We start from the raw sequence: 23,725 nt of genomic DNA, 5'->3' as shown, positions 1-23,725 counted from the left end.
ATAATGCTGAGGTCTCGACATGTCAAGGAATTCGCCTTCACTTTTCTACGTCTTGTTAGATTTCAGTAAATTTTCTTACTGTTGCCTGTGAATGTAAAGCGCTCCTATATTATTTTCGAATCATCAGTAGTGCCTCTTGTTTAGATGGAGTGTACTTCATCTAATCCTTTTCTTTTTTAAATTCTTTTTTTTTCCGTCTCTCTTCCCAACTTCAAACCTGAGTGCCAATCCATTTACTTTCCAATCCAAATTGTTCCCATGCCAACAATTATGGTGTCTTTTCAAAACCAAAAGAAATTCTGCTAAAGCCCTAATGAAACCCACAACATCTATTCTTTGTACCGCTTGATAACACTTTAATAGCCTCCTGGCCGATTTAGCTCCCTTTTTATAATTCACACAATTTGTACATTTGTTACAGATTACTCTTGTTTTTTTTTGTTGTTTTTTCCTGTTCGTTTTTTTTTTTTTTTTTTCTTTTCCTGTTTTAGTTTTTGGAAGGCCATGTGCCTGTCTTTTTACTGGAACTAATCTAAATACGTCTAGAAAACACAGATTGTGATGGCCGTGATGGTGTCGGCCACAAACTGTTAATTGTGTATATATTTAAATATATATATGTAATTTATGCATAATTTTCACTGAGCAACATGAACAATAAAGGCTGAAGTAGAAGAAATGATTAGAATCTGTTATGTTTAATATTTTATCATAAAACTGTGTTAATGCAAGATTAAAAAAAAAAAAAAATATATATATATATATATATATATATATATATATATAGATTGAGTATTTCAAAATGCCAATTTCATAAAGTCTTGCTGATGTTTTTTACCACCAATGTTTTTTTCTTTTCTTTATTTTTATTTGTTATTACTTTTTTAATCTTTGCATATCAATATATTAACGAAACACCTGGTGGACTAATCGATAACTCAAGCAGATAAATTTGTCCTGGCTGTCTGATAACTTAGGATAATCAGATGAATTTGTCCGGGCCGTCCGAATTTTCATTTGTCTCTCAAGCGACTTAACAAAAAAGGTTGAACCTGGAAAATCCACAGCCATACATAGCTGGGAGAATAGAAAGCCAAAACTGGTTGTGCTGTCAAAGTGGGAGGGGCTTCTTTCTCTCTCTCTCTCTCTCTCTCTCTTTGTCTCTCTGTATTATGGTACTATGCTTGTGTAACTATACCTTTAAACAAGTCAGATGGAGCCGTCCGATTTATTAGTGTGTGCTGAGTGACAGACAGTATTATACTCCAAACTAAGACAGGTAAAGATATCCAGAGAAAATAAAGATGCCAGCCAGGGTCAGATTACATCTTTGCCAAGGCACAACGTCAAAATATCAGCCCTCAATTTGTTGATTTCCTGCTGACGGTGCTAATGGACACATCTCTCTTTTCTGTGTGTATGAACCTAATAAACATTACGTTTCTCCTGGGTACAGAATAAATCATTTAGTCTGGCGCTGTTATTTGACAGTACTGTTTAATCTGTTTACTTGAGTTGTAGAGCTTATTATACCGAAATAATCTACTGACAGAAAAGCCTAGATTATATTCGTTATTTATAGTCATTGCTGTTGAGGTTTTAAAAACTTATCGAGTAACAATTCTTATACCTTAAATTCTGTAATATATAGAAGGTCTTGTTTATATTGTGTTTTTTGTTGTAATTTCTCCCTCCAGACTGTGTCGTATGTATTCCCGGGAGTCTCTGGACCCGAACTCTGAGGAATTTACCACTTTGTGGATTCGACTTGAACCCAAAACAAGAAGTTCAAAACCTTTAGTCCTGATTACACTATGAGTTTAGACATTAATCTATCAAAGCCCTTAGTTTTCTTACTGATGGCAGGCAAGCTAGAAGGCCTTGATGTACTTTTTTCTTTTCATTCCTGGCATTTAATAAACTTACAAGCTTTACCAGTTCTTGCCTTGTTTGAGATTATCTAGGTCATCCTGACCCCTTTAATGACTCAGATGGAGGGAACCCTTCCCCTCTCGGCTTCCAGAGCCCTCACGCTCTCTCAGGATTTCCTTTCTTGCCGATGAGTCATCTGCGTTAGGGCTTTATCTCTTCAGCTTCCTCGGGCACACGGCACGGCACTCCATTTCTCTTCATTACCATGTGAATGCTCATAAAGTCGAAGGTTACCACGCACTCTATGCGCTGATTTATCGCTACGTGCTACTTCACAGAGTATTGGATCAGCATCGCATCGAGCTCTCAAGCTAAAAGCCTTTGGGATGCGTCTTTTTTTTCTGTTTCATGATGGCCATTGGTTGTTTTATGTGGAAAATGTGAGCAAGCATGCATGATGTGAGGGAACACGAACATGCGCCATCCAGTCTGTGTTATTAATGAAAAAAAAAGATGGAATTTGCTTTAGCTTCTAAAGAAATCAAATCCTTCGTTTTTAGTTTTTCCATAAGTGTGCCATTCATCACCTGTAAATATTCAGAGGAGAGAAAATTATACACCTCAGGGTTGATTGTAGAGGCTTTGTCTGACTTTTTAGTGTCAGAATAAAAAATGCTAATTAAATTTCTGCCGCAAGGGAGTCCTTATTAAAAAAAAACAAAAAAAAAACCTTTTCTGAAGCAGTGAGACAATGCGTCTGGCTCGGAAAGACCTTTGACAGAAATTTCACACTGTGCCGTCAAGCATCAAGTCCTCGACTGATATTAGCATGCAGACGGATGAGCACCTGGGATTAATCCTTAAACCTGAACCATGTCTGAAAAACTTCACAAAGCTGTCTGCAAGACAGAAACTTTAAATCTACCCTTTTTTCTTTTCTGCCTCTTTCTCTCTCTCTCTCTTCATATCTCTGTCTTTTTCTTCAGTGTCAGTTTGGCAGGCAGAATTACGTTAATCTTCTTAAAAAAAAAAAAAAGTCTCCTCTTTGCTCTCATTACACCTGTACAAAAAGAGGCCGGCAGAGTTTTTCTGTCCTGGTTTAAACAAGTTTCTTCTGTACGTCTGAAGTTTTATCAGCTTTTTTTATTGCGTACAGCTGATCCAAATGAAGCAGATATAAAATTTAAGAACGGTTGTTACTTTAAACGATTATGATAAATCTAAATGGCTGACTTTTTTTGTTCCCTAATGCCGAGCGCACGTACGAGTTAACGGCCCTCGCATGCCAAAGCAACATTAGGCATGTTTTAATAAACAGAATCTAACAAGCCATTTTTTAATTGCAGTATGTTTTAGTCCATCTGATGAAAGTGCACGACTTGGATCGTGATTAAGGACAGAACACAAGAATGGGATTGTTTTTTGAACAAAGTACAAGAAGCATACACGTTGCATATACATGGTGTGTGTGTGTGTTCAACAGCAAAGTGCATGTAAAAAATAATGGAAACTTAAACAATGGCCTTGGAATTTTTGCTCACAGTAAATCCCACATCCAAGACTACGGGAAGGCTTTTTTTCTCCCTTTTGCGTCTGACTGTCATTGCTTAACAAAACACAAATGACTGCAAACAAATGTCTTTTTACACAAACACAAAAAAGCTAAGAACTTGTTACATGCGTCAGATATTTCCACGGGGTGCGCATGGTTCTCTACGCTTCCCTGAAAACAAGTGGAGAAAAAAAAAGGTACTTGGAGTACTGAGTAATATTAAACCAAGGCCTGAGTAATGTGTGTAGAACCTATGGTGCAGGAAAAAACAATGCTTTTAACCTGCCTAAATCAAAACATGGACATTGGACAGAGACAGAGAGACTGTTTCGTCTGCAAAAGTTTCAATATGCCCCGAAGTGGATTTTATTTTCTATTTTCAGATCCAGCCATGCTGAAGCTGCGTGCTCAGACCTTGGCTGACCGTTGCCTCTGTCTCATAGACATCGACTGGCTCGCACGTTCCGATTGATATCCTGTCAGAGCCGGGGGGGGCGGCGGGCCGATGTCTGTCAGGGCAAGCTCCAGACAACAGATAACCAGCTCCAGACAAAACACACCACATTGTCTGTTCTGAGATTTTGTTTTACTTTTATTACTGTTACTATTTGGTTTATCTTGTAACACTTGTTGGTGGTGAAGAGTATTTTTTCCTTCACCTTGTCTTACAAACCTCTGTTACAATGTTTTATTTCTCTCCACTCTGATAAATAATCCGTCACCAGAACCCGCCTGCCTGGTGGCGTGAAGGTCACAGGAGATGCAGCGTGGCCTCCAGCCACCACCATGGGAAAAAACAATCTCTCTGTTTCTCCTTCGTCTCCCAATCTCTCTTTCTGTCGTTCTCTCTCTCTCTCTCTCTCTCTCTCTTTATGTCTTTAACTGCCATGTCAGCGTTTTCATTAACGTAGTTATGGAGGGCGCCTTCCATTTTTCCAAAACACGCTCAGACACAGAGACTCTGATTACAATCTCTCTGCTGTGGTAATCATTTTCAAATATGATTACGCTCTCTTTTCTCTCTCTCTCTCTCTCTCTCTCTCTCTCTCTCTCTCTGTGTCAGGATGATCTGAGCACAAAGGACAAAATATTATTGCCAAAATTATTTTAAAGGCTTTAAAAATGTCTTAAAATGACAAAAGCCTTTTTGATTTATTTGTTTTCTTTTTGTATTTATTATTTTTTGTTTTAAATTTTAATTTATTACTTAATAATTATTATTCTGTTCTATGCTATTTCTCTTATTATTAAATTAAATTATCCCTTTTTTGCTTATTAATTAGTGTATTGTCATATTTTATATATTATTCTATGCCTGGTCATAAACTATACATTTAAATCAAACACTTCAATTAATCTTCTAAAGAAATTAACTGAGTAATCTCAGTTGTTAACATGATTGGTTCCCTTCCCTAATTAAAACTCTTGATAAACTGCAACAAGTTGTTGAAACTAATTTTAAATATTTTACAAATTATTTTATGTGATTTTTATATACAGGTCCTTCTAAAAAAAATAGCATATTGTAATAAAGTTCATTATTTTCTGTAATGTATTGATAAACATTAGACTTTCATATATTTTAGATTCATTACACACAACTGAAGTAGTTCAAGCCTTTTATTGTTTTAATATTGATGATTTTGGCATACAGCTCATGAAAACCCAAAATTCCTATCTCAAAAAATTTGCATATCATGAAAAGGTTCTCTAAACGAGCTATTAACCTAATCATCTGAATCAACTAAGTAACTCTAAACAAAAAGATTCCTGAGGCTTTTAAAAACTCCCAGCCTGGTTCATTACTCAAAACCGCAATCATGGGTAAGACTGCCGACCTGACTGCTGTCCAGAAGGCCATCATTGACCCCCTTAAGCAAAAGGGTAAGACACAGAAAGAAATTTCTGAACGAATAGGCTGTTCCCAGAGTGCTGTATCAAGGAACCTCAGTGGGAAGTCTGTGGGAAGGAAAAGGTGTGGCAGAAAACAACGAGAAGAGGTGACCGGACCCTGAGGAAGATTTGTGGAGAAGGACCGATTCCAGACCTTGGGGGACCTGCGGAAGCAGTGGACTAAGTCTGGAGTAGAAACATCCAGAGCCACCGTGTACAGGCGTGTGCAGGAAATGGGCTACAGGTGCCGCACTCCCCAGGTCAAGCCACTTCTGAACCAGAAACAGTGGCAGAAGCGCCTGACCTGGGCTACAGAGAAGTACTTTTTTCGGATAAAAGCAAATTTTGCATGTCATTCGGAAATCAAGGTGCCAGAGTCTGGAGGAAGACTGGGGAGAGGGAAATGCCAAAATGCCTGAAGTCCAGTGTCAAGTACCCACAGTCAGTGATGGTCTGGGGTGCCATGTCAGCTGCTGGTGTTGGTCCACTGTGTTTTATCAAGGGCAGGGTCAATGCAGCTAGCTATCAGGAGATTTTGGAGCACTTCATGCTTCCATCTGCTGAAAAGCTTTATGGAGATTTAATTTTTCAGCACAACCTGGCACCTGCTCACAGTGCCAAAACCACTGGTAAATGGTTTACTGACCATGTTATTACTGTGCTCAATTGGCCTGCCAACTCCCCTGACCATAGAGAATCTGTGGGATATTGTAAAGAGAAAGTTGAGAGACCCCACACCCAACACTCTGGATGAGCTTAAGGCCGCTATCGAAGCATCCTGGGCCTCCATAACTCCTCAGCAGTGCAACAGGCTGATTGCCTCCATGCCACGCTCCACTGAAGCAGTCATTTCTGCAAAAGGATTCCCGACCAAGTTTTGAGTGCATAACTGAACATAATTATTTGAAGGTTGACTTTTTTTTTTTTATTAAAAACGCTTTTCTTTTATTGGTCGGATGAAATATGCTATTTTTTTGAGATAGGAATTTTGGGTTTTCATGAGCTGTATGCCAAAATCATCAATATTAAAACAATAAAAGGCTTGAACTACTTTAGTTGTGTGTAATGAATCTAAAATATATGAAAGTCTAATTTTTATCAGTACATTACAGAAAATAATGAACTTTATTACAATATGCAAATTTTTTGAGAAGGACCTGTACACTACCGTTCAAAAGTTTGGGGTCACTTGTAAATTTCTTTGTTTTTGTTTAGTAACTTATATTTTCTACATTCTACAACAATACTGAACCCAATACTGAACCCAATACTGAAAAAATGCTGGGATTTCGAAACTATAAAATAACAGACATGAAATTAGGTAATTATGTAACAACAACAAAAACAACAGTTAGTTCTTATTTTAAGACACAGCGGTCAGCCTTTCTGTGATAGTTCTTGCAAGAACAGTATTGTCAAGTGCATTTGCAAAATCCGTCAAGCACCATAATGAAACTGGCGCTCATGAAGGCCGTCCCAGGAGGGCAAGACCAAAACCTACCTCTACCGCAGACGAGAAGTTCATTTAGAGTTATCAGACTGAAAAATGACCAATTATATATTTTTTGTTTTGTTAATTAAACTTTTTTATTCTTATTTTTTTTATTAAATTGCATTTTATTGTTTATTATTTATTAGTAAACTACAATTAGGGGTCTACAATTTTCAGCATAGGTGCAGAAAAACACCCCCAGAGCATGATGCTCCCAGCCCCATGCTTCACTGTAGGTATGGTATTATTGGGAGATACTCATCAATCTTCTTCCTACAAACACGGCGAATGGGGTTAAGACCAAAAAGTTCTACTTTGGTCTCATCTGACCACATGACTTTTTCCCATTCCCTGGCAAACTTCAGATGGGCCTGGACATGGGCTGACTTAAGCAGGGGAACCTTCAGTGCGATGCAAGGTTTTAAACCATGACGTCTTAGCGTATTACTGATAGTAACTTTGGAAACAACGGTCCCAGCTCTCTTCACGGCATTGATCAGCTCCTCCCGTGTAGTTCTGGGCTGATTCTTCACCATTCATTGATACCCGACGAGGAGAGATCTTCCGTGGGGCCCCAGTCCAAGAGACATTGAGAGTCATCATTAGCGTCTTCCATTTTCTGACAATTGCTTCAAAAGTTATTATTTTTAAACCAAGTTGCTTGGCAATTGCCCCGTAGCCCTTTCCAGCTTTGTAAAGGTCTACAATTTTGTCTCTTTGTCTTTTAACAGCTCTTTGGTTTTGCCCATGTTGCTACTTAGACTTTGGCTGATTGTGGGGTGCACAGGTGTCTTTATGACAGCTAACGACCTCAAACAGGTGCTACTAATTTAGAATCATGAGCAGAGTGTAGCTGGACTATTTAAAAGCAAAATTACTGGTCTGTGAGGGTCAGAAATCTGGCTGATAAGCAAGTGATCAAATAATTGTTTGACAGTAATTCACAAATAAATTGTAAAAAAAATCATACAACGTGATTTCGGGATTTTTCTTTTTACATTTAGATTTAGCAGATGCTCTTATCCAGAGCGACTTAAATTTTTATCTCATTATACATCTGAGCAGTTGAGGGTTAAGGGCCTTGCTCAAGGGCCCAACAGTGGCAACTTGGTTGTGGGGTTTGAACCTGGGATCTTCCGAACCGTAGTCCAATGCCTTAACCACTGAGCTACCCCTGGCCCTCACAGTGGAAATGCACCTATGCTGAAAATTGTAGACCCCTCTATAATTTCTAAGTAAGAGAACTTGCAAAATCTCAGGGGGATTAAATATTAATTGACCTCACTGTGTGTGTGGGTATATATATGTGTGTATATGTATGTGTGTGTGTGTGTGTGTATATGTATATACAGTATATATGTAAGTATATATATGTATGTGTGTGTGTCTATATATCAAGAGGAAATAAAATAAGGAAGAGGGAATGAAATTGTTGGAGCAATGAAAAGAAGGGGAGGGGGGAAGTAAAACTGAAAGAAGAGTAAAGAGAAAATTGGAAAAAACATAGTATATGTAAAATCAATTTTTTAGCTGGATTTTAAAAAATAACTTTTCAACTGTCTGCTTTTTTTCTTTTTTTTTACTTTTACAAAATGCATATGGTTAAATTATAAAAGACACAAAGTCTCGTAGTTCATATTTCCATTTTACTTATACTGCATGTTTACAAACAGCATTGTTTATTTTTATGTACACTGAACAATAAAAAAAAGAACTATACATTAATAACTCTGAGATTATAGAGACAGTAATAAGACATTATGATAAATTTTAACCTTTACATTCTGAAATAAACCGAGCGGAGTTGTCTACAAACAGCCTCCGCCACATTACCGGCAAAAACAACACATTATTATGGCACATTTTTAATACACTAACAAAAATCCTTCATTTGCACAAAACAGGAGAAAAATACACATGTTTAATGTTTAAACGCCGTCACATTATTTAATTCACATAAAAAAAACTTTTCTGTGTGGAAAAAAAGGGAGACCGCGCTTTAGTTTAATTACAGACCAGCTTTGACTGTAAACAAAACCAGATCCATTTATTAGTGAGCTAAACACACACACACACACACACACACAGCTGCGAAAGAAAGATATTGTTTAGGATAGCTAAAAGCTGTAAAAATCAAAGTTTGAAATAGAGTATAAAAAAAGTTGAGGAAGTCGAGTTGAGGAAAGTACCAGGAAAAAGAAACGAAAGGAAATGAGATAAAAAGATAAACAGATAATGCTGTAGGGAGGAAGGGAGAAAGAAAAGAAAGAATTTTATATCAAAATAGGACTAAATCAAAAAGAGAGACAGGGAGAGAATGAAGGAGGAAGAAATAATTAAATTAAAAACGAAACATTTGAAATGGGAAGGAAAGAAAGAATATAAGGAAAAAATTAAAGAAATAAAAGAACACAACTAGCTAAAGAAAAACATAAACAAGAAAAGAATTTAGGAAAAGACATGAACAAAAGAAGAAGAAAGTATGGACAGTGAAGGACAAAGAATAAAAACAGGAAATATGGAAAGAATGAACTACATAAGGAAATGATTAAAGAGTGAAAGAGGAATATGATGGAAATGAAAGAAAGAAAAATGAAGTAAAAGTACAAAGGACAAAATAAATAAGGAAAAACAAAAGCAAGAAATTCATGCGGGCGCACACACGGTTTGACATGATGGAGAAAATGAAAGGGTCAGAAATCGGAGTTCATTGCACCTTTTAAATAAATAATGCTGCTTTTTTCTGTGAATATTATACACAAGATAAAAGATATAATTCAGTCTGACTTTTTATAAGTGTATAAATAAAAGGACAGTAACATATAAATAAACATCCAGAAGACAGCTATATGAAATCTTCCTTTTTTCTTTCTTTTTCTTTTTTTTTATTTTAATTCTCCTGGAAAATAAATAAGTGTGTATGTCTATGTACAGTCTGAATACTGACTCTGTGCAGGAGCCGAGTCGCTGCTTCACACACTACAGTCATGAGAATCGTCTAGTCCAGATCTTACTACTCCTCCTCCTCCTCTTTATCATTTCTCTGCTCATCGAAGAACACAGCAGCGCAGGAGCTCATGACTTTGAAAAGGAGGCAAATGAGTGTTTTTTTTTATTTATTTTTTTAAAAAGATAAATTTTGTTCCTTCCAGTAAAAACGCATCTGAAATGTTGATGCTTTGCCTGGTTCATGTGATAAAACAGGTCGGGATCCGTGTATGATGGGAAGAATGAGTCAGTGGTCGACACCTGGAGATAAAAAGAAGAGGGATTTTAATTCTCATTCACATGACATTAATATTCCATTATTAGAGGTACAATTAAGAATGTGGCTCCTTAATGGAGCTTAACGTTTAAAAATATGTCCTGGGAAGAATGCCTACGAGAGCGGAGTTTTCTCAGGCAATAGGTAAGTTTCTGGATAATCTGATTGCCGTGGTAGGATAGATAATGTGTTGCTCATACATATACGGCACTGCGAAAGTCTTAGACACATGCAAATAAATGCTATAGAACAAGTGTTCCTTTAAAAAAAAAAAAATCTAATATAAAGCCCAGATATAATTAAACAGTAATTACTGAAACAAAGTTCTCAAGTATTTGGCCTGACAATGCTTTAAGGACCCTTTAGTCCCAGGTACAATTTGTACAGTTTTATAATTAAATTACCTACTAATTTTTACTGAGCATCCTGCAGAACCACACAGTTCCTCTGAGGACTTTGCCTGTTGTACCTCCTTCTCCTTTTCTCATGTAAAAACCCAGGGCAGCTTACATTTTGTGTTTTTTTTTTTCTGAATGTGGTTGCTTATATAATGTGCTGCCTTCTTTCCTGGCATAGAAATATATTTCTGTAACTTTTAAATTTGTGTTGGAATACTGATATTTGGAAATCAGAAATGGTTTTGTAATAACTCAAAAATTTACCCATAAAATCATTTTGAAAAATGCAAAGGAAAGTTTACTTAGTGCCACAAGACTTTTGCACAATACTGTATGAGACGTTTTTGCTAAATAATATTGCTTAATTGCTCATTTTAAACTTATGCAGTTGATATTGTAATCCTTAAGATTACATTATTTTTTTTTACAAAAAAATATATTGAGCAACCAGGACAACTTACTATAAGTAAATTACAATTAAAGTTATTGTTAATATACACTGCCCAGCACTTCTCCGTGCTCCCAGAACTGCTCTTTAACACTCTGAGTCCTGGAATATGCACCGTGCAATCAGGGAAAAGAAACTCCATAGATGTGATAACCTGGTCATTCAGTACATTCAGGTCATCAGCTGACTTCATTTTATTGCCCCATAACGTTACTGAGTCTAGACCTGAGTAACTGATCAACCCCAGATCATAACACTGCGTCCAGAGGCTTGTACAGTGGACACTATGATACTATACTATCGCTTCATGTCCTTCCCTTCTTACCCTGACCCGCCCATCTTTCTGAAATAGGCTCAATCTGGACTTATCAGGTCACATGACTGTTTTCCATCACTCCAAAGTCCAGTCTTTATGCTCTCTAACAAACTGAAGCCTTTTTCTTCTCACGGACAAGTGGTTTTATTATGGACACATAGCCGTTTAGACCCAATCCTGTGAGTTCTCATCACGTTGTGTGTGTGTGTGTGTGTGTGTGTGTGTGTGTGTGTGTATGTATGTATATATATATATATATATATATATATATATATATATATATATATATATATAAAACTGCAAGCATAACATTGTGAGATATATTCCAGTTGCCACCCATGGCACTATTGTGTGTGAGCTTTTATTTATTTATTTATTTTTTTTTTTATTTATATCTATACAAAACTAATACATTGTTCATGGTGCCAAGCATCTAGGTACTGGGAATTTTTAATAATCACAATTTCAATACCAGCAGGGGGCAAGAAAAATCTTCTTAATTTTATGAAATTTATGGTTGATATCATGAAGCCCTAAATCTGAACAATGTTTGCATTTCTTTACTCACTTATGGCTTTAGTTTCTACCTGCAATGTTAACATTGACAGTTCAGATTAATTTTATGCTCTCAAAAACTATTTTGTATTAAAGGTTTATAAAGACATTCAGAACTACAGTAGCAGAGATAACATGATTTGATAATCAAAGCTACAAAGGGACAATGAAAGGACAATAAAATCTTCAGTCTGCGCTAATGACCAGAATGTTTTACATTCCTGAACCGCCAGAAAGCTCTTGTTGGGCCCTCGAGCAAGATTTTACATGCTCAGCTTGGATTGGATCCTGTGTCGCTCAAAAAGCATCTGCCAAACGTATAAAGGCGAGTAATAAGACGGCATATAAATCCTTTAGAGCTGTGTTAATAACACGCTGTCCTGCCACATCACATAATCACCTCGTATTTTTTTAGTTTTAGGACCGAAACCAAAACATGCCTGGTCATGGGAGAGTTACTGTACTGCTACTGTAAATCTCTTTAAGCCTTGCACTAGATTTAATCATCGCCAACATCTGGCAACCTCACTCATGATAGAGTAAACTGCAAAAGATTGCATGCCCTTGAAGCAAAAGGATATATTGTGCTTTTTCTTAAACACATGAACAAACTTTGCATAATTTTGGAGTGTTGCAATCTGAAACTTAAACTGACTTAATTTATAATATATGACTGATTATATAAATATATTAATATATGACTGATTATATTTTATAGTCTACAGGACATGTAGTTGTAGGTAAAACCGTAATAGTTTGCCAAATAATTTTGAAATAAAAAATGTTAAGCTTGTGATTGCATTGTTTTTGGGTGTGAAGCCACAAAAAATGTTAAATATTAGTTTTAGTGTAGTTTATTACCATCAGAACTGTCATAATTAGATGACTAGATTCGACCTTTGTGTAACTAAAGCATAACATTATTTCTAAATACATTTTGTTAGGACATAAATATTGGGTCAAGTTCCACAACTCCTCATTCATTACGACAGGTAACTAAATGTTCAGATAAGGTAAAATATGATATTAAAAGTAGAAAAAAGTTTCTGATTCATTTTATTCTCTAGAAGCTATAGCCTTTCATTTCAATTTCTACACAATAAAAAAAAAAGCATAGGGGGTGCAAATATTCGCACTCGCATAACAAATGATTGAAAAAAAAAAGATTAAACTCAGTGTTGCACTCCTCATTTATTTGCTGGAATGTCTTTATAGGAATTAATAGTTAGTTCAGAAACATGAAAAAACACTTAATATACAAACTTACAAATCTCTCATCAATGATGAGATCAAAGCTCTGTGCCTTACTTCAGCGTTTGAGGAGATACCTCGGAATATGACTTGTAGGAGATGCCTTCAGGACCGAATCTGAGCTTCGATAATTCCTCATTTTTGTTTCAAGGAAAAACATTATCGAGTAGTTAGTGTTTGGAAGGTAGTGAGGTCAAATCCCACTGGGTTTCGGTCAGGGATGGCAGGTTTATAACCTCATTTAAGCCTGGTCTCAGTGGAGTCATCCTTCAGGAGGAAGTGAGTAGTGTAACTGGCACTAGATTTTGTCTCATTTTAATAAAAAAAAAAAAAAAAGTAAATAAATAAGACATATATAGTTTTGTAAGAATACTCGTAAAGATTGCATTATGCTGTATTGAAAATGTACTATCTACAGCATTTAACATAGATAAAAAAAAATAAAAAAAAATTGAGGATATCTTTTACCTTTAATTTATGGTCATATGACCAAATGAAGGCCACACCTACACCCCGACAACAAGCTCAAACTATCAAAGCAACCAGCTTGTACTGATCATGTGTACATCATTAAAAAACGCCCATCTTCTGACTCTCATCCCGTGTGAATCAATCAGAATCACTACAGACGTCTGTACAGGTGTACTATGTCCAGAAAACTACTGCAGTCAAAGTAACATCAGCAATTCAGTTAAGAGTAATGATTTTTTCATTAGAAAAAAAAGATAAGTTAGCACTTCTGTCAGACGAATAAATCCTTCCACAATGAGCTTCAAGACACAATAAATTAATTTCACACACACACACCAAGCTCTTTGATCACATAATATCCATGTTGAATATTTGTGAAAAAACACAAACTTATCTAACAGGACGCGTCACAAAAACAGCAAAATACACTGAACCTAGGTCTCTGTGTGAACGTGTGTCCTAAACGTGACGTGATTACGTGAGCACTGATGATGCAACCTCATGGTTTTGGTTAACTTTTCAGACTTGACCAAATACACTGTAGTTTAGGGCAGAGGTCTGAATCTTTAATGGATTTAGAAGATTTAGAGAACATTTTTTTACAAAGAAAAATAAATTCTGAGCACAAAAAAGAAAGAAATTCACACAAACAAAAGCCCCTTAACTGTTATTATCTTACACAACAGCACTGTTGAACTTATGTTGTGACGTAACACAACATTAGTAACTAAACATATTAAAAGTATTGTGTGTGCTTAATAAACGCCAGCTGTAATTGCTGTGGCTTGAGAGGAATAAAACCGGATCGACTTCTTCTCATTACACCAACTTCTTGTTGATTATTTTGCTTAAACAGCACTATTAGACTTAGTGTGTTACTTGTAATTATAGATGAACATCAGTGAAACCAAATACACCAGAAATCCTGATATTATTCATTACATTCCTTTATGCTTTTCACAAATGTTAAAAAAAATTCTATAAATGAACAAACTAGGAAGCTGATGGTGCATAAACGGGAAAGGGAGGTCAATAAGACTAGAGTTAATGACCCTGGTGGGGGTGGGGGGGCATGTGATGGGGGGTATTACAGTGTGCTTTTGGAGTAACACCTTAGACTACTTTTGTACATAACAGTACTGTATCTAAAATTTAAAACTATGGACTGCTGAAATGCTCTCCTCTCATTGCTTACTGCAACAAACAGTAATACAATTTACAAATCTGCTTTGATTGACACTAAGGGAGCATTGTGTGTGTGTGTGTGTGTGTGTGTGTGTACTTACAGTTACAGGACCCGGAGTGTTTGACCTCGAGGACGAGACCTTGCGAGCAGGCGGCCCGATGCATCTCACACTCGCTGCGGTACGTGACGTTATCGCTGGCGCACACGCTCTCTCCAGGAAGACTCTCGGGACACTCATTCTCGCACATGGCGCACCGCCCTCGGCCCGCCCTCATGTCCCAGAGACACTTTTTTCCTTCTGGACAGTGGATGTCATCGCACGAGTGGGCATCTGAGGACACGAAGAATTAATGAGACACACTGAAGTGATCAGTCTAGACAATATGCAGTCATGTGTTATTATTGCATCACAGCAAGATAATAAGCACCACATTTTCAAATGAAGAGTTATATAAGTGCAGTGCACAGCTTTAAGGACTCAGGGTAGTCCTGATTTAAGATTAGTCCCATCCTGCTGAGGGTCAATACATGGATTCATCTCTAATCCGTGAACTTCCTGATCATAATCCAGAACTGTAAAGTTGTTTTCTGCCGGTCTTACCTATGCACTTGCCCTCATAGGCAACCCCAATGGACCTTCCCAGAATGCACGTGGCTTGTCGGAGATGGCAGGCGCTCGGGTAAACGATGCCGTCGTTCCCACACAGGTGCTGCTCGGGCGAGGTCACTTCTGGACACACTCGCTCGCACGTCACACAGTAGGCGTTGTTGTTCTGATCCACCACGCAGGACGAGCTTCCCGGGCATTGCACTTCCTCACACGTCTCTGTGAGGAAAAGTAGTGAGATAATATTGCAAAAATTACATCACAGTCAGCTTTTTTTGTAGTGCAGATTTAGAAGTGTACTGATAACACCCGACCCTCTTACGTGTTTCTTACAGTTATGATTACAGTTTCTTACAGTTATGCTAAGAGTTGCATCAATGACAAAATCAGTGACCTACTTTGTAATTACACAATCACTTGTGTTGCAGAATATTTTCACTCATTTCCACTAAAACCTAGGCTTTTAGTTTCAACATTCGCAAGTTTATTTTGAATGAAATCCATCAACCTGGCCAAACACAACGCCATTTCAGAAAAAGAAAGAAACAAACTAGGAGATTACTGAAGTTGGAAAACTCGAAAATAGTTAAGAACTGTGCAAAACATTATTAATATGGTAAAAACATATGGATGAGCATGATCAGAGATCATTTAAACGATTGGTGAAGTCGAATGGTAATAAATGGGCAGTAACAGTCAGAGCTATGTTAAATGATGAGAACTCACGGTTTAGAACTAAACAGCTGTGTTTCCATAAGTTATATGTTATTGAGACAGATCCAGTTTGCTAGACAGTATAAAGACTGGACTTTGGAGCGTTGGAAAAAAGTCATGAGGTCTGATGGATCCAGACTGAGCCTATTCCAGAGCGAAGGGCGTGTCAGGGTAAGAAGAGAAACGTTGCACCCATCATGCAAAGTGTCCACTGTACAATCCTCTGGAGACAGTGTTATGATCTGGGGTTAAACGTGATAGAATGAGATCTTAGAGTGACTTTTTTTCTGGCCAGTGAACATTAATGATATATTTTAAGGGAGTCCTTAACCAATCCTTTGGAGGTTTTTGAGGTTTGTGATATGGGTCAAATCCTGAAAATATGTGGTTTAAATCGCAGATGTTTATTGATCACAGAGTTTCAAACATTTTGTTATCTAGTGTTCACAATCACAGGCGTTTGTACTCACTCTTGCACTTCCCCTGATACTGGGCCACCAGGTTGGGGTATCTCCTGCACTTTGCTCTTCGGAGCGCACACTCGTTGCGGTACGTGCCTCCGTCCGAACCACACACCGGCCCCTTAAATGTGTTGTTGGAGCAATCCGGAGCGCACACGCAGCGTGGTTTGTTTCTCCGGTTCAACTTGCATTTCCTCCCAGGACCACAGTCCACGTTATCACATGTCTCTATACAGGTCAAAGGTCAGGGAATTATTTAGTCAAACAATTGATCCATTTCTGCAATACTTCCATAGAATTAAATACAAAAGTTTGCACACCCTTTTATTTGGAATTTTGCTTAGATTTGCACTGTCTTATACACTCTATTTTTCAGATCAGGTCATGGTAGGTTTTTCTTTTTTTTCTTTGTTTTTTTTTTTGTTTTTCTTTTTTTTAAAGAATATTTTTTGTCTATATTTTTTTGTATTGGATATTGTGACTGGATTTCCATAATTCAATCCTCATCTTTTTTCTGTATACAAATCCTATAACTATACACATCCTTTAAATCCATTTACTATTATGGATGTGAACATTCGCTCTCAAATGCTCATCTAGATTCATTTGCAGTTTATGTTATGATAAATTTTTTGCAATAGAAAAGGCAAGCTTCTGGTCGAATGGCGTACCTTTACACGGTATGCAGTTCGGTGCGCCACCCTGCATGAGCAGCCACCGGAACAACGTGTTGCTTGGAACGTCCTCCTCTGTCCACGCCATGCCGAGCCTCTCGCTTCTGCAGCAGTCCTCGCGGCTCATACCGGGCTGGAAGAGCATCTGACAGCGGCCGTTCTTTCCCTGCTCATACCAGCAGTTCCCGGCTGGAAAGAGAAAGCACAAGGACAAATTGTTTCACAGTTAAGGATTTACACATGATAACGAGCTGAATTGATCTGATTACGGGAAACACGCACGGCTCGGAGCAGACCATGGACTCAAATCAGGTGCTTCTTATCAGGTTTAGCAGAGATGCATGAGTTTATCCCAGCCCTGGTACTTTAGTCTAAAAATCTCTGAAATAAAGGTACGGAACTGGATTTTTTTCTACTGATAGCATACCACTATTAAGAGTGAGAAATTAAACTTGGTACACCCTTAATGTCTTGTTTTTAACAATGGAACCAGTTCCGTATCAGTGGTCACTAAGTTCTAGTTTTGTGCTAGAAATATGCTTACAAAATGCAAAAGCATGTTCCCTTGATAACATCTCGTTTACACCAAGAAAAGTGTCCACTTAGTACCTTAATTTATATTGCAATTCTTTATTAAGAGTTTTATTTCTTTATTACATGTTTAAAATTTGAGACAAAGGAAGGAAATATAAGCATCAATGCAAAAAAAAAAAAAAAGCTATTCTTTAGGGAGAAATAAAGATGGAAAAAATCTTCTTAAGTCTGCACTGTGAGATATAAAAGTACCAAACTGTAATTTTCCTTGGTTATAGTACAGTACCATCAAAGGGCAGATCTTTTCTACCTTTAGTACACTTTTACAAATAAATTAAGGCACATATTTAGACATTAAGAACAAGTGATGTGCATTTAAATCTCACTTTAAAAAAATATCTAAAGGTACACGATGTGCATCTCCACAGTTAGAAAGATTATGTGTCATGAAACAACACACTCGACAAAGAACAGTGCACTTTAGTACCTTTATTTCTAATGTATTTTAATAATTGTCTTTATTCTTAATAGATTGTGCAGGTGAGATTGAAGTCAAGCTAAGAAAAAAAAAGGTGGAACTAAAGTAGGAAAAGCATTTCAGCAATAAATAAGCACTAAAATGTGTTTTACATCAGCCTGGACACATTATCCATTTCCTTTCCAGTAGGTCAGTACCGTTATCTTCTGTACCTGCAAATGTACATAGATCTAGTACCTAAAAAAGAGTGAAGGCTCAAAGGTTTTAAAAACACCTAAAGGTTAAAGAAGCTGAACTCAGCTCAGAGATTATTGTACTGTTGGATTGAGCTTTTACTCTGAGACTTGTTCCTGATCAGGCATCAGTTTAATTACACAGCTGCACGAGACACTTGACACATGATACAGTGTGATAAAGTGTCCATGAGTGCATTACTGAAGTGCGCTGTCGAGGAAATAAACCTGATACAATGTAACCACAGTCAAAATACAGCGAATACAAACATGCAATCAACAATCCCTGCACAAGTTTGAAACTTTTTTCCCTTTTTTATTTTTTTTTCTTTCAGTGCCAGGTTCCAGGTTCAGATCTGATCTCGGGTCAGTTTCTCTGCTGGAGACAATAAAAAGCTTTGCGTTTGCACCTTAAAAACTTCTCCTATCATTTATAGTTCAATTCATAAGAAAAGCAAAAAAGTTTAAAAATGCATCTCGTCTCATAACAGCACTCTGTAACGGGTCTAAAGGAGTTTCTCAGAGGTTTCTTCTATGCGACAGGATTGGGCTTTTCCCCTGAGTTCGCACATGACAGCAGTTATAACGCGTTATTACCGTTAACCCCGTGCTCATCAATGAAGTGCGCGAGCCACAGGAGGAGCAGCGACGGAAAGCGGAGCATCCTGATCCCAGAACTGATCTGATCCCAGAACTGATCTGATCCCAAAACTGATCTGATCCCAAAACTGATCTGATCCTGATGCTGATGCTGATAATCCCGGTGTGTTGTTCCTCACACTGATCCCAGTCCGGCTCTGTCACACCGCTCACATCCTCTCCCGCTTTTTAAATCTATAAGCGCGTCTGCGCTCTAGGGTTGCCAGATTGACGAGAGAAAGAGACTCTCTAGTGAGTCTATTTATTTATTTTTATTATTTATTTTTGTAACTTTTAAGTCTAACATAAACCGCACATTTAAATGTTTACATTCCCATAATAGATGGGGAATAAATGAAAAAAAAAACCTTTATTATTATTATTATTATTATTATTATTATTATTATTATTTTTATTATTACAGTTTATTACAAACAGGCATCACCTAGGACTCTCGGGCCCCTAAATATCTAATATACAGATATCCTGGGGCCCCTAACCCTGGAGAAGACAAAGTATTTTCAACATTTTTAGGTATTTATGGATTCACCTTCACTGTGGTACCTGTAAGTCTTTCAACATCTTCAGGAAAGTGGAGTTTACACATTGTGGTTTTCTTTAGGAGATTCAAATTTTAATTTGCCATGGTGTGGTGATAAAAATAAATCAATAAATTATATATATATATATATATATATATATATATATATATATATAATAGTATTAATACAAGAACAAATATACGAAGGATAACTATAACATTTATCTTGTACAATGTGGTATGTTTAAAACAAGAGTGGTTAGCACTGTCGCCCTGCACCTTGAGGGATCGAGGGTCTGCACCTTAAGGGGTCCCACCTCTGGGTCTGTATGAGTGGAGTTTGCATTTTTTCCCCATGCTTGATGGGTTTCCTCCAGGTACTCCGGTTTCCTCCCAAAGTCCATGTCTCCTAGTTGGACTACAGAGGGTCATAGATGGAGATGGATGGATGGAGATACCGAACTAGCGCACTCAAATTAAGAAATTTCACTTTTTCATGAGGTTTAATTGCACATATGATGTCATAGCTTTGTGAAGCTTGTTAACATCACAAGCCTCTTTTGTGTTATTAAGAAAAAGATAATGGTGCAGGAACGACTGTTTATAGCGGCTATAATGTAGTTAGAGATTGTTTTATGACTCATAATACTTCTTAATAATAAAATAAGAGTAGTGTAATGTGCAATTATTTATGGATTAAAAACTGTAATAATTGATATATTGCTTTATCAAACTCACTACAAATGAAATAATAAATTATCTATTTTAACGTATAAGAATATTGTGGCGTGGGCGGGGTTTTGGGACTAGTAACCATCATGCTTTGCGGGAGGGGTTGTTAGGTGTTCACCCTGTCGAGGAAAGGTGGTTGGATTAGTGGCTTCGGCCAGGGTGTGTGTGTGTGTGAGTTAGAAGTGTGTCTTGTGATTGTGTGACTTGTTGAATGTGCCGTTTATGTGCTATGCTAAATAAAATACTCCCAGCCATTTGCATTGGGCAGCAACGAAGCTCACTCGTCTCTCCTAATCCCTTCGTGGCGGTGAAAAACGCCACAAGTGGTGTCAAAAGTGGGATGGAGAGTAACGGGTAGAGCGCACCCCGGAGCAAGCTACAGCTTCGTGCGCCGTCAGCCGGCGAGGCGACCTGCAGCTGCACCTGCCGTCCTACAATGGCGCTGTCAAGCCCCACGCGTTCATCGCTCAGGTGGAGCTAGCCGCCGACTTTGCGGGCTGGTCCCCGGCGGAAACAGCCGTCCGGGTGGCCCTCTCGCTGGAGGGCGAGGCGCTCCGGTCGTTGGAAGACCTCCGGGCGGATGAGAGGAAGGACTGGGCGAAGCTGCGGGAGTCGCTCCACTTCCGGTTCGGCGCGGGTGACCGTCAGGAGGCCGCGTGCGAAGAGCTAGCGACCCGCGAGCGGAGCGCCTCCGAGCCACTGGGGGCGTTCGCCATGGACTTGAGATCTCTCGCACGCCGGGGCTACCCGGAATTCGGGCCCGTCCAGCAGGAAGAGCTAGCTCGCCGTGCGTTCTTGCGGGGAAATCGGCCGTCCGGGCTTCGCGAGCACTTCCGGTTAGCGGCACTGTCTTCCCTGTCTGAGGCGCTACGCGAAGCTGAGCGTGCCGAGCCCATCCTGGCAGAACACCGCGGCGAAAGAGCTGAGCGTTTTCCCGTGGCTCGGGGCCTCTCGGTAGGTGAACCTAGCCGGGGACAGGGCTACCCGCCGCGGCTAGGCCTCGACTCAGCATCCGAGAGTCCGGGACCGCCGGACCACCGCGGCAACGTTCCCTGGCCTGAGGACAGCGTACCCCAGCAGCCGTTACAACTAGCTGGGGGGAAGCCGCCTCCCACAGCCGTCTCTGTTTCCCCAACTGCCGGGGCCAACTTCCGGTCAGGACGTGTAGGAAATCTCGCGGGCGTCTACGTGAACTGTGGCATGGACAATGTTTCGCTACGGGCACTCGTGGACACCGGCTCTACAGTTTCGCTGCTGCGCTGTGGAGTATTAAAACACCGAGCGGGAAAACTGCATGCTAACGCCGATGCTTTATCCCGCCGGCCGTGGGGAATTCCCGCCGGCCGTGGGGAATTCACTCTCCGACCCCCGTGATTGAGAACATCCTCCCTGCGCAGTCCTCCGGAGCCCCCGTCGGTAATCAGCCGACCGAGCTGGCGTGCAGCCGAGTGACTGCGTCGCCTAAATCATCGCCTGTAGTCGTTCCGCCTGTGCCGCAGATGGACTGTGACCAGCTCATTGCCGAGCAGGAGAAGGACCCGGCGCTGCAGCAGGTACTAGGTTGGGTTAATGCGGGCCAGAGACCGGATTATGCCGCGGTTGCTCACCTGGGACAAGAGGAAAAAGCCCTCCATTCGCAGTTTAATCAACTCGCGTTGCGGGGGGGCTTACTCTACCGCCACTGGGAACGGCCGTGCGGCGCTGGCGAATCTTTTCAGCTGCTGGTGCCGCGGACTCTGCGGGCACGGGTGTTAGGGATGGTCCATGGGCACGCGGGCGCGGGACATTTTGGAGTCACTAAAACGCTGCGGCGGTTGCGCGCTCGTTTCTACTGGCCGGGCTGCCACACGGATAGTGAACTCTTTGTTCACAGATGCGACGTCTGCACGGCAAAGAAGGGCCCTACCCAGCGCTCGCGAGCACCCCTGCAAGACTTTCGGGTGGGGGCACCTATGGAGCGTATGGGCGTGGACATTCTCGGGCCGTTTCCCATTTCCGATCGCGGGAACCGGTATGTGCTAGTGGCCATGACTACTTCACCAAGTGGCCGGAGGCATTTGCTGTGCCGGACCAGAGCGCTTCCACCACCGCCCGAGTGCTGGTGGATGAGGTGTTCAGCCGATTTGGCGCCCCGGAGCAGTTACACAGCGATCAGGGACGTAACTTCGAGGCGGAGGTGTTTGCGGCGGTGTGTGAGCGCCTCGGGGTGCAAAAGACCCGCACCACGCCTCTTCATCCACAAAGTGACGGCCTCGTGGAGCGATTCAATCGGACGCTCACCACCCAACTCGCTATGCTAACCAGCGACCGGCAGAAGGATTGGGACGAACATTTGCCTCTCGTGCTGTGGGCATATCGCACAGCAGTGCAGGAGTCCTCTCAGCTGACACCAGCTGCGCTAATGTTCGGGCGCGAGTTGCGCACGCCTGTGGATCTTGTGTTCGGGCCACCTCCCCAGTCTGATTTACCCATGAAGCCTGGGTTGGATTATTTCTGTTCATTAAAAGACAAACTGTTCCGTGTCCATGAGTTGGCACGTAGACACTTGGCGGACGCCGGTGTTAAACAGCGCCGCGTGTATGACACTCACAGTCGAGGGCGAGACTTTGCCACTGGGGAGCAGGTTTGGGTGTATTCCCCCGGAAGGAAAAGGGGGCTCTCGCCTAAGCTCATGTCTCACTGGGTGGGCCCCTGTACGGTAATCGCCCAGCTCTCTGAGGTAATCTACCGGGTGAGGTTGACGGGGCGGTCACGAGTGGTCGTGCTCCACCGGGATCGCCTCGCGCCCTACCAGCCCAACGCCAGCGGGACCTCGAACTCTGTAGAGGCCGGTCCGCCTCAGGGAGAGGGTAGCGGCCCTCCTTCCCCCGCAAAAAGACCCCGGCGTTCACAACGCCAGCGCCGACCACCGTCACGCTTTCAGGACTGAGTTCGCCATCGTGACCGGGGACGGTCACAGCTCGGGTGGGGGCAGTGTGGCGTGGGCGGGGTTTTGGGACTAGTAACCATCATGCTTTGCGGGAGGGGTTGTTAGGTGTTCACCCTGTCGAGGAAAGGTGGTTGAATTAGTGGCTTCGGCCAGGGTGTGTGTGTGTGAGTTAGAAGTGTGTCTTGTGATTGTGTGTGTGCTATGCTAAATAAAATACTCCCAGCCATTTGCATTGGGCAGCAAGGAAGCTCACTCGTCTCTTCTAATCTCTTCGTGGCGGTGAAAAACGCCACAATATTAATAAAAGTAATAAGTAATAAAATAACTTTCTAAAAATTATTTTAAATTATATATTTTAAATTTTTTATATATATATATATATATATATATATATATATATATATATATATAAACAAATTTAAATGAGTAAAAAAACAACCTAATCTTTAAATCTGGGCTTTTAAACGAACCAAACCCCGTCGTT

At 40.0% G+C, this 23,725-nt stretch overlaps 1 protein-coding gene across 1 annotated transcript; it reads right to left on the bottom strand.

Annotated features, from left to right (window-relative positions):
- Positions 1-9,672: 9,672 nt before the first annotated feature.
- On the bottom strand, positions 9,673-19,210 carry fstb (follistatin b). Its single transcript, XM_053516392.1, has 6 exons — positions 18,998-19,210; positions 17,153-17,344; positions 16,491-16,709; positions 15,301-15,525; positions 14,800-15,030; positions 9,673-10,058 (listed from the first exon to the last, which is right to left on the bottom strand). Exons 1-6 carry the CDS (start codon positions 19,062-19,064, stop codon positions 10,045-10,047), a joined length of 948 nt encoding a protein of 315 aa, XP_053372367.1. The 5' UTR covers positions 19,065-19,210; the 3' UTR covers positions 9,673-10,044.
- Between the last annotated feature and the right edge of the window lie 4,515 nt (positions 19,211-23,725).

The sequence above is a fragment of the Clarias gariepinus genome, chromosome 17, assembly GCF_024256425.1.
Source record: "Clarias gariepinus isolate MV-2021 ecotype Netherlands chromosome 17, CGAR_prim_01v2, whole genome shotgun sequence".
In the NCBI taxonomy this organism is placed as follows: Eukaryota; Metazoa; Chordata; class Actinopteri; order Siluriformes; family Clariidae; genus Clarias; species Clarias gariepinus.
The sequence above is the reverse complement of the archived record's forward strand: the minus strand, read 5'-3'. Positions and strand labels throughout refer to the sequence as shown.

What these genes read in the sequence shown, in the direction of transcription:
- fstb (XM_053516392.1), bottom strand. Translation starts at nt 19,064, where the DNA reads ATGCTCCGCTTTCCGTCGCTGCTCCTCCTGTGGCTCGCGCACTTCATT. An exon ending in GTATCAGGGGAAGTGCAAGA is followed by an intron (nt 15,526 to 16,490) that starts GTGAGTACAAAC and finishes TTTTCCTCACAG; the next exon opens with AGACGTGTGAGGAAGTGCAA. An exon ending in CTATGAGGGCAAGTGCATAG is followed by an intron (nt 15,031 to 15,300) that starts GTAAGACCGGCA and finishes TCGTGTCCTCAG; the next exon opens with ATGCCCACTCGTGCGATGAC.